The sequence below is a fragment of the Carettochelys insculpta genome, chromosome 1, assembly GCF_033958435.1.
Source record: "Carettochelys insculpta isolate YL-2023 chromosome 1, ASM3395843v1, whole genome shotgun sequence".
Classification (NCBI taxonomy): Eukaryota; Metazoa; Chordata; order Testudines; family Carettochelyidae; genus Carettochelys; species Carettochelys insculpta.
The window spans coordinates 251,576,952-251,588,247 of record NC_134137.1 but is presented as its reverse complement, the minus strand read 5'-3'; the positions used below and the strand labels follow the sequence as shown (position 1 = coordinate 251,588,247).

Here is an 11,296-nt window from a genome sequence, read left to right as displayed (position 1 = left end):
GTCTGTTCTGGTCTGGCTATGGTCTGAAGAAGTGGGTCTGTCCCATGAAAACTCATCACCTAATAAATGATTTTGTTACTCTTTTAAGTGCTACTGGACTGCTTTTTGTTTTCATAGTATCTAGACTAGCACGGCTAGCTCTCTGCTACTATTGGTATCCATGGAGCTTTGCCTGAGCGGGGTCTGCAGGATCAGTGCCCTGTTACCCTCTGACCTTTACAAGCCAAAAAAGAAATCAAATCCCCCCGTGCAGGATGGAGTTCTGGGCTCCAGAGCAATCCCCGTCCTTCCCCCTCAGGAAGGATTTAAGGTCTTTTCTGCCTCCACGTCGCGCAAACCCTAACCATGACAATTAAAGTGAGTATTTTATTCTGTGCAATAACACACCCACGCCTGGTGCTTTGCACACTCACTCGGCACCACCCCGCCCCGGTCACCTCTCGGGGGACCCCCCAGCGGGGAGCGGCGCAAAAGTGTTGGGGGCGCGGGGCTGCGCTCTGCCGCTCTTGCCTCTCCCACACCCAGTCCGAGCGCTCACTCCCCTTTACTTCCGCCGGCGGCCGCCTGCAGCTCCCGGCCGAGCCGCCACAGACAGCAGCTCCCGCCACGCGCAGGCGGACAGCGGCGCATCACCGCCCCGGGCTGCCCGCCGAGAAGGGGGCCGCCCTGGCGGGCTGGACCCGCACAGCGCCATCAGCTTCCCGCGCTCGTCTCGCAGCGCAGCGCAGCACAAAGCCGGCCGCGCCCCCGCCACGGCTCGCTGCTGCCGGCTCTTGCGAGGGCGGCCGCCGCCCCGGTGTGTCCGGCGCTGGGCTGGGAGGCGGCGCTCGGCTCCTGCGAGGCATTTTTGTAAGTTCCCCCTTTCCTTGTGGGGTCTTTGCACTGCCCCGTCACAGATCTCCTCCCCTCCCTCCCCCGCCGGCCGCCGAGCGCGGGCGGGTCAGGTGCCGGCGGGCCCCTTCTCCCCGGAAAGGGCAGGCTCTTCTGCAGCAGCCGCACGCTGGGGCGCTTTGTCGCCCGGGAAGCGCCGGAGGGGACTCGCGCGGCCGTGTGCGGTCTCTGGAAACTCACTCTTTGCTCCCTTTGGATCGGGCGGGAAGCGGGGTGGCAGTGGTTGGTGCTGGGAATTTGCACGTTGGTTTAGAGGTGCAGTCTATATATTAGTGTCGGGGGGGTAGCCGAGTTAGTCCGTGTCTTCAACAACAGCAAGTCCTGTAGCACCGTGTAGACTAACAGATATTTTGGAGCATAAGCTTTCGTGGGCAAAGACCCACATCGTCAGATGCGTGTCATCTTGGGTCTTTGCCCACGGAAGTTTATGCTCCAAAATATCTCTTAGTCTATAAGGTGCCACAGGACTTCTGTGTATTAGTAACATCTAAGCAACGCACCCCCCCCCCCGCCCACCTCAAAAAAAAAACAAGAAAGAAAGAAAAAGAAAAAAGAAAACCAAAGGAGTGTGCATGGTTATGGTGCTGAGTGGGTGTGCAAAATCAGGCCAGCTTGCTAGGATTTTAATCTCATGTATATTTTATTACACTGGTTTTGTTCTTAGTGGACTGATTTGGAAGCAGGAAAGACAGTAACATAATATCCCCCCACACATTTGTTTTAAAAAGAAGTACATGGTGGTTTGAGAACAAGTCCTGTGGCACCTTATAGACTAACAGATATTTTGGATCATAAGCTTCTGTGGGCAAAGACCCGCTTCGTCTTTGCCCACGAAAGCTTATGCTCCAAAGTATCTGTTAGTCTATAAGGTGCCACAAGACTTCTTGTTGTTCTTGTTGATACAGACTCACACGGCTACCTCTCTGATGATGGTTTGAGAACAGACTGTGCAGCTGGCCATGTTAGTGAGTAACATACCAGTTGTCCTACTGACTTCAGCAGGGCTGTCAGGAAAGGCTCACCTAGGTGTTCTCAAATGTCTGGCCCTCGTTAAAAAACAGTCAGATTCTGCAAATTTGTAAGCATGCAAATAACACTTTGCTCACAGGGTACTCCCGTTCAAGAGAGTACTCACATGCTTGCAGTTGCTTGCATGGTCAAATGTCTCAGCAGGATCTTAGAGTATGGATCGTTGTTTACTTTTGGTCCACAACTTTCTGTGGCTTTCCTCTCTCTCTCTGCCAATGTCCAGAATAAATCATTATTTTTACTGGTTTTAGGATTTGGCCCTGACTGCTTTTAAAACAATCACCATCTAAAATGAGCATATAATGGCACTGTAGAACAGTCCTATAGTGACATTTAACTTAATAGTTGCTCTCATGGGGACCGTCTCCTCCACATGCCTATCACTTTATTGTCTGGGAAAAATGGAAAATAAATGGCTAACCTGATCTTATTCTTTCTTTCCTCAGGAAGTAGAAGGCCCGATAAGGGACAAAAGGGAGGCCAGTGGAAAAGCACGTGTGTCCTGTTAGGTGGACTATGGTAGCAGGAAGATGTTGGCCAGGAAGAGTATTATCCCTGAAGAATATGTGCTGGCACGGATTGCTGCTGAGAACCTTCGCAAGCCACGCATCCGGGACCAGCCCCGCAAAGCTCGTTTCATTGCCAAGAGTGGGGCGTGCAATTTGGCGCACAAGAACATCCGTGAGCAGGGGCGCTTCTTACAAGACATCTTCACCACCCTCGTGGATCTGAAGTGGCGGCACACGCTGGTGATCTTTACCATGTCCTTCCTGTGCAGCTGGCTGCTCTTTGCCATGATATGGTGGCTTGTGGCTTTTGCCCATGGAGACATGAATGGTAGCACAGAGAACTGTACAGGCAGTACTGACTGGACACCATGTGTGACATGTGTCAGGTAAAGTACAATAGGAAGTATAATGAATTGCAATGATGTGAATGCCAGGCTGTCCAAGCCTAAAACTAGGCTTTGGTTTACTTAATCTGTTCTGTGGAGTGTAGACAAATGAGAAGTTTAGCGTTCTCCAATAGATTCCACCAAATCTTGCAGCCCTCCTGGGCTTGGAAAACATTGTAGTGTGCCTGTAAAGAAAGAATCGTCTTCAACAAAGTGGCCCTTAGGTATGTGTTGTGAATGGTTTAGTCCTATGTACACCAATGACACCATCTTGAACATGGTGTGGTACGTAGTGAATTTAACACCCTGATACACTGTACAACAGGAAATGGCTTATTTTGAGACCTATATTTTAGCTTCAAGATATCAGTCCAAATTTTCAAAGCTGACTGATGAATTTGGGTGCTTCATTTGCTGGGTTTTCCAACTGGAGAAGCTTGATTTCCAGCAAATGGGAAGCCTCTGAATATTAGGCCTCTTTTTAGGTGTCTCTAGTTGGGAAGCCAAAAATGGAAGTACCCAAAAGCATTGGTCCATTACAAAGATATGGGTCATTTTGATTACAGGACAAGCGTTGTGACGCACTGCATCAGTATTTATCTCAGATCACAAGAACTGCTGTGTAAAACGCTACCAGAGTATTATGATAGGGGTCACAGGAGCACGTTTTTTTGTTTTTACTACCTACACAACTCCCAGAAGCCTGGCACTTTCTAGAACATCAGTCAAATGATGGATCGGGAAGGAATTCCGTTTATAGAGAGTGTGTTTACAGGCTCCAAAGAGCAAACGTTAATAGGAGGTACGGCAATTAATAGAAAGCAAGCAATGAGACCATTCTGCCATATGTGCAAAAAGATCCTTAATTACAGTACTTATTCTTTGACCAGAAAGGGCCTGACTCATCATTGCCCTGTTGTTTACACCAGGGTAAGGTGGGTGTAAAAAGCTACTCAATCATTTTGCATACACTTTGCATTGCTGTAGGAATCACACAAGGGGCAAGGTGGTGTAGAATTAGACTGATAGTATCTGTACAGTTGAGTTGACAGATTTGCTAGGCTGCTGGGCATGGTGCTGGGGGAAGCTCCACACTCCCAGAAGGGGTGGGGCCTCGGGCAGAAGAGGCAGGGTTGGAGGCAGCCAGCCCTCAGCACTGCCCAGAGCATGCTGCATCCCTGCTCCTCCAAGGCGGCCTTTAGAGCCACCTGGAGCATGCTGCACCTCTGCTCCAGTGGTGATTTAAAGGGCCTGGGGCTCTGCCACTGCCGTGGTAGCAGAGGTGCATCTTGGGCCCTTTTGAATCACTAGGCTCTGGTGCAATTTTCCCTTTGCAACTCTTTCCCCCTTCCCCACCACTCCCCGAGTTGGCAGGCTTGTATTCGAGTGTCCATTTTATCTCCCTCTCCGTGATGCAAATGCCATGGCAGCACTCACAAAACACTGAATGGCATTATTTCTGGCCTAAGAAGGATCAGGTTCTGCCCTCCTTTCGTAGTGTTTAATGCTGCTTTCTTGTGTAGAGCTATTCCCCCTTCAAGCTGGACTAAACTGATTGATCTTTCGTGTATTTATTCTTAGGAACTGGCTGCAAGCCAGGGTTTCTGAAATGAGCTATTATGGCTCAGATGGCCTCTGGGAGGGAACTCTGTCAGACTCCTTTTTCATGGCATCTCCTTGGTATTCTTAAAGGTGGACCAGGGTTTGCCACCACACAATGGTCCCCACCCACAAATCTGCTGCTCTCAGGAGATGCCCTGTAGGAAAAGGCCATTTGATCACTGAGCATTCCACATTAAGCTGTGGACGCTCTGACTTGTGTTTCAGCTTCGAAGCAACAGCACAGCTCCACTGGAGCCCCTCCTCTGGGGCTTTCTTGCTGGCTGCTACCCCAAGTTCTCCCATTCCCAGAGGACATTCCATTGTATGGAATGCAAATGCACTGAAGTTCACACTGACTCCGTATTCATTTTTTGAGTGGAATCCACACGATACTTGGCCTTACGCCAGCTGGGGCTTTTAAAGCCATGCCTCTGGCTGCCAGTTCCTTACCCTGGGAGAGTGCTTAACTATCTGATTCAGGCTGTCTTATGGCTGCTTTCCGCCACCAAAGTGGTGCAAAGGGACTATGTCCAGACCAAGATTCTGGCCCTTTCTGTATTCCATTCACTGGCCTTACCATTGATAAGCTTCCACCTAATCCATGCAGGATTTAAGATACAAAATCCTTATTCAGACAGTAATTCCAACAAGGTCACAACGTTTTGCTGAGAAAGGAATGTGAAGGGTTACCATAACTCACTGAAGTGAATGAAGGATTAGCATAACTTTTTGCTTGAGCACATGACAAAGAACACATATCATTTGGGATTAGTATCTGTACTGTTTCAGGCCAAAAGGTAGACAATCATATATCTTCTAGTCATGAAAACTGTTGTTCCTTGAAAGTCAATGATTCTGTCCTGTTAAAACTGGCTACCTGTTCCAATGAAGTTATGGAACAAAAATACTATCACTAATTTTTTTTAAAAAAAAAGAAACTCTGATGACCTGATCTAAAAAGAATATTTGGTACTGTCAATATGTACAGTAATAATAATAATTAATAATAGCTGAAATGTTAATACCTGTGTGCCTAAAGTGAAGTTCTTAAACGCATATTAGACATATAACTGTAAGGTTTCTGTGTAGGTGCCACAATGTGGCTTTAAGAGATGCTGGGGTTTGAAAATTGTAACCAGCACTTAGAGCCCATATATTTTCAGAGTGCTGCGTAACTGTTAATCGCACCCTTCTGTGATGGGTAAATATTGTTCTCCTGCCTATTTTCCAGACAGGGAAATTGTTGCCAAAGGTGAAATGAGAATTAGTGACAGATTTTAGATTATTACAGTTAGGAACTCCCTGGCTTTTACTTCTCTGTTCACATAGTCAGCCTGATAGACCACAGTTTCTTAAAGGGCTGCGTTTACACTATAAAAATGTGGATTCTTTTTAAAATAAATCATTGTTAAAGGAAATTGGAGTATCAGAATTACTTCCTACTTCACTCTGCATGTGGTGAATATGCATCACCATATTAACCCTTTTGCTAACTCCATTAAATCCTGAATCATCTCTGAATTCTTTAAAATGATATGAAAAAAAACCCAAAAAACACAAACACCTCCCCCCCCCAAAAAAGCACACTTTGATGGTGGCTCCCAAGAATGAAGAGCTTTTAAAAACCCCTGTTTTTAAAATACTCGTATCGAATTTGGATTAGAGCCAGTAAGAACTCAACGGTCTTGTTATTGGGAATCACTGTCTTTAAGATGTTTTCTCTTTCCATAGAAAAAGTCTCCCTGACTTTGTATGTGCTACAAAGCATTTTGGATTCTCTTCATGATTACTAGGAGTTCAAAGGACAGTTCCAACTTATCCTGAAGACACATTCAAAGAGTTAGTTAAGAGTTGATCAGGTTTTGTTCTCCCTTGAAACAAAGGGTGACTCAGATCTACCTTTGTGGAAAGGGCATACATAGTTCATTAAGAGATTGCTCTTTTATGTATGTAGATGTTACATCTGGGTGAACAGTAATATATGAAAGGAGCTATTGCTGTATTCATTCATGTGCCTCAATATCAGATTCCATGTATGGCATGTCCATTAAGTAATCCACATACTATTTATGTAACCAGGCCCACTGACAGGGTGGAGGCAGAGGGCAGTTGCCCACAGGCCTGGTGATTCAAGGGGTCCAGTGCTCCCATCCACTGGTACTGTGTCATGCAGTCCCCGTGGCTCAAAGGGCTGGGAGAGTGCACTGCAGTCTGAGTAGCACTAGGGCTGGCTGCCCCAGCCCTCCTCCTTCCCTTGAGGCCCTGCCCCTTTTGGAGGGGTGGAGCCAGGCCCCCAAACATGCACCTTGCCCAGGGGCCCGCAGAGGATGTCGGCTCCCCTGTGCCTAACATTCACATATAAGTTACAAACCTTGATCCAGACTAGAATTTTGCAGCTGGCCTAATCTTGAACCATCCCCAATCTTTGGGAGCTGAAGGAACGAGGGTAGAGGCCTCTCTGATTTACTGTCACTTGTGAACAGCATGGTTGCTGCAGGAGACATGGTTCTAGACTTTCCACTAGTGTGACTGTCCCCCGTAGCCCTCTCACGGGGCTACAGGTGTGGGGGAGGCAGTAGTATAAGTTAACTCAGGCTGTACTAATGGCACAGTTTCCCCACTCTGGTTTGGAGAGTAGGAGAGACTAGATGAGTCAGTTGTCTCCCCGACTCTCTTTCCTCCATGCCACTGCCAACTCCGTGGAATTGGAAAGTGTGGAGCTCCTCACATAGAGGCATCACTGGGTGGAGGGAAAGAAAAGAACACTCCAAAGGTAGGTCTGCACAGCAAAGTTATTTTGACATAACAGCTGCTATTTTGAAATAACTTTGCTAGCGTCTACGCAACACAACCGTTATTTCAAAATAATTTCAAAATAGTGGATGGCTTATTTCAAAATTGGTAAACCTCATTGTATGAGGAATGGTGCCTATTATTTCAAATAGGGGCTGTGTAGACAGGTAAAAGAGCCTATTTCAAAATAAGCCAAAGTGCCTGCAATGGCTCTATTTTGAAATAGGCTTCTATTTCAGAATAAGATTTGCATATTTCAGGGCTTTCCTATAGTGTAGCTGCATTATTCTGGAATATCTTATTTTGGACTAATAACTAAATAAGCTGTTCCAGAATAACTTTGCTGTGTAGTATCAGAGAGGTAGCCATGTTAGTCTGTATCTTCAAAAACCACAAGAAGTCCTGTGGCACCTTATAGACTAACAGATATTTTGGAGCATAAGCTTTCGTGGGCAGAGGCCTGATTCATCATATGCATACTGTTTCAGATGCATCTGATGAAGTGGGTCTTTGCCCACAAAAGCTTATGCTCCAAAATATCTGTTAGTCTATAAGGTGCCACAGGACTGCTTGTTATTTTTGATGTGTAGACGTACCCCTAAGAGTCAGAGCTTTCTGCCTGCTGGCGTGGAGAAGAACATGGACAATTAAGCAGAGGGGTTTGGAGAATTGTTCAAGGCCAGAGAGAGACTCAGTGATGGTATTCAGGATTTCCAACTCTCAGGTCTGTCCTTTGCCCATTAAACAGGGGCTCTTGTTCCTGCAAATGTTGAGCATGCAAAGTGCCATTGAAGTTAATGGGAGTTTTAAGTGTGCAACAACTGCAAGAATGAGCCCTTCAGTTGTTTCGTATTCAGTGTATGCAGTTAACTTTTCTATTTGAGGTATTGGGATAACTAACAGTATGTATCTTTTTCTGTAGGTCTTTCACTTCTGCTTTCCTCTTCTCCATTGAAGTACAAGTGACCATTGGTTTTGGGGGCAGAATGATGACAGAGGAATGTCCCATGGCCATCACTGTCCTGATACTGCAGAACATTGTAGGTTTGATTATTAATGCTGTCATGCTGGGCTGCATATTTATGAAAACTGCCCAGGCTCACAGAAGAGCAGAGACCTTGATTTTCAGCCGGCATGCAGTGATTGCCGTTCGGAATGGAAGACTTTGTTTCATGTTCAGAGTGGGAGACTTGAGGAAAAGCATGATCATCAGTGCTTCTGTGAGAATACAGGTCGTGAGGAAGACTACTACACCAGAAGGGGAGATCATCCCTATACATCAGGTAGACATCCCAGTGGATAATCCTATTGAAAGCAACAATATTTTCCTGGTGGCCCCATTGATCATTTGCCATGTCATAGACAAACGAAGCCCCCTCTATGATATCTCTGCTAGTGACCTTGTGAACCAAGATTTAGAACTTATAGTGGTACTTGAAGGAGTAGTAGAAACCACTGGCATTACCACACAAGCCAGAACGTCTTACATAGCAGAGGAGATCCTGTGGGGCCACCGCTTTGTGCCCATCGTAACAGAAGAGGAAGGAGTGTATGCGGTTGACTACTCCAAATTTGGGAACACGATCAAGGTAGCAGCCCCGCGGTGCAGTGCTAGGGAGCTGGATGAAAAGCCTTCCATTCTCATCCAGACTCTTCAGAAGAGCGAGCTGTCTCATCAAAATTCTCTGCGGAAACGCAACTCCATGAGGAGGAACAATTCCATGAGAAGGAACAACTCCATGAGGAGGAACAACTCTTCCCTTATGGTTCCCAAAGTGCAGTTTATAACGCCTGAGGGGAATCAGAGTATGTCCGAAACATGATATACAACCTCACATGAGGTTGGTTCTTTAATAAAGGTTGAGGAGCCGAAAGTGGTTTTACAGAAACATATGCAAAATAGAACTGTACTGGAGCTATTTATTCTATTACTCAATGAAAGCATCACATAACAGCGATAGAAAACACTATAGCACAAGGCATGTTAATTAATGGCACGCCAAGTAAAGGCCGCACTCATGTTATGAGTTCACTCATGTTATGTATTTTGTTTTAATATGTGTGTCAAGGGCATGTTATTTTTTTCCTTTAAAGGAAATTTATCTGATGTTTTTCCACAGACTCATAACCTTTGTTTTACTTTTTATTTTTGGATTATACACTGCCAGACAGTGGGCTGATTTTCAATAGCACTGTTCTCCCAACTTCCAATTATTTATGTGGGATGTATTACCACTCATGGAAGATAGGCCGTGACTTTGGTAAATTACCCCAACTGTAAAAAAGTATGCCTTATTTCCAGTCTGAATTTGTCTAGCTTCAGCTTCCAGCCATTGTATCCTGTTATGTCTTTGTCTGCTCGACTGAAGATCCCATTATCATATATTTATTCCCCTTGTAGGTAAATATAAAATTTCCTCAAGTTACCGCAATCTTCTCCTAGATGGACTCAAGCACCGCAGTTTGTTTAATTTATCGCTATGAGACATGTTTCCTAATCCTTTAATCATTCTTGTGGCTCTTCTCTGAACCAATTTATCGACATCCTTCTTAAACTGTGGGCATCAGAATAAGAAGCAGCATTCTAGCAGTAATCACAGCCATGCCAAATACAGAGATAAAATAATCTCTCTACTCTTCTTCAAGATTCCCACTTTATGTGTCCAAGGATCACATTAACCCCAGTGGCCACAGCATTGTTTTTTCAGAAATTATGTAAAGAGCTCATAAACAAGTCCCATTATCTTTCAGTGTAGTCTGATTACATTTTTCTTCCCATCTGATTTGCCTCAGAATTGTATTCAGCTCTGTGAAACTGGTCCTTTTAAAGCATGAAGTGCATGTCTCACAAGTATATATATGCACACACATTTGCATATAAAAATAACTATAACTGGTTTGGAGTTTATTCTGTTTGCCCATTATAAAGTCTGTTGGAAGAAGGGATCCGAATATCCTGACTCCACAGAAGTCAATGACAAAACACCCCAATGAAGCCAGGATTTCACTCCCAATTTTTAAAATCTCAGTCCCAGTGGTTTATGAAAAAGTCATTAATGACAGAGACTCAAACAAACTAAATTAAAGCAATAGAAACTCCATTATCTAGCGCTCTTTGGCAATTTCAGTACTGACTGACCACAGGACCACAGTTTAAATGTAGTTGTGCCGTGACCCCAACCCACCAACTCTGTGGCCTATGAAACTTTGAGCAAGTCCCAAAACCTGGTGGGTAAGGGATGATGTCCTCCATTCCCTGATCCCTGTACTTGGTGCCAGTCTGGGTTCCTGTATCTCACCACCTTGCATCCAAGCCCACAGCTATCAAATTGTTCACAACTGTTTGTTTGCCCATTTGCTTACTAAGCACCATTCTATCAGCTATTGTATGAAAACAAATCTACCATAAAACAAAAGAATAGTTATAGTGACTTACTTTGCCTCCCTGGGGTTTTTTCCCCTCCCTTCTTACCCTTTTCCTCATTCTATTCACTATTCTTCAAGCTGTCTTGATTGTTCCTTTCTTTGGCCTTTGCCAGGGTCTCTTAGTTTAATGATTCTATATCATTTTACTCCCTAAATATTTTTGCTGAGGTTTACTGTTTTCTTCAAAACCTTCCATCTCATTTTGTACTCCAGTTTGGGTTCTCTCTCTCTCTCTCTCTGACCGCTAGTATAGTCTCTCTCATTCTCCTTTCCCATCAGCCCCATCATTCTACCAATATCATGTTGATTGTTATTTACCATTTGTATTGTGGTAGCACCGAGGAGCCCCAGCCACGGACCAGGACTCCATTTTAGCAGGCATTGTACAAACACCGAACAAAAAGACTCCCATTTCAATCCCTCCCTGCGCCTCTTCCCATTCCACTTCTAGCATTCTGGGTGCTCTGCCTTCTCTGGAATGAGACCCCCTGCCCAGTCCAGTTCATCCTTCATATATAGATGGAGAGTATATTTTAGAGGGTGAGTTAGAGACACTTGGTAACTTTGCAGGTGGCACCATCAAAATCCAGGTGAACTCAGCCAGCAGGGTGACAGCACTGTTCCTGAGTGAGCAATGTAATGCTGGGTGAGAGTGCTTTA

At 45.3% G+C, this 11,296-nt stretch overlaps 1 protein-coding gene across 1 annotated transcript; it reads left to right on the top strand.

Moving 5' to 3' along the window:
- The first annotated feature begins 312 nt into the window (after nt 1-312).
- KCNJ8 (potassium inwardly rectifying channel subfamily J member 8) lies at nt 313-10,878 on the top strand. The gene is made up of 3 exons (XM_074983722.1): nt 313-849; nt 2,367-2,815; nt 8,133-10,878. The coding sequence occupies exons 2-3, from the start codon at nt 2,451-2,453 to the stop codon at nt 9,031-9,033; spliced, it is 1,266 nt and encodes a 421-aa protein (XP_074839823.1). The 5' UTR covers nt 313-849; nt 2,367-2,450; the 3' UTR covers nt 9,034-10,878.
- The last annotated feature ends 418 nt before the right edge of the window (nt 10,879-11,296 follow it).

What these genes read in the sequence shown, in the direction of transcription:
- KCNJ8 (XM_074983722.1), top strand. Translation starts at nt 2,451, where the DNA reads ATGTTGGCCAGGAAGAGTATTATCCCTGAAGAATATGTGCTGGCACGG. An exon ending in CCATGTGTGACATGTGTCAG is followed by an intron (nt 2,816 to 8,132) that starts GTAAAGTACAAT and finishes CTTTTTCTGTAG; the next exon opens with GTCTTTCACTTCTGCTTTCC.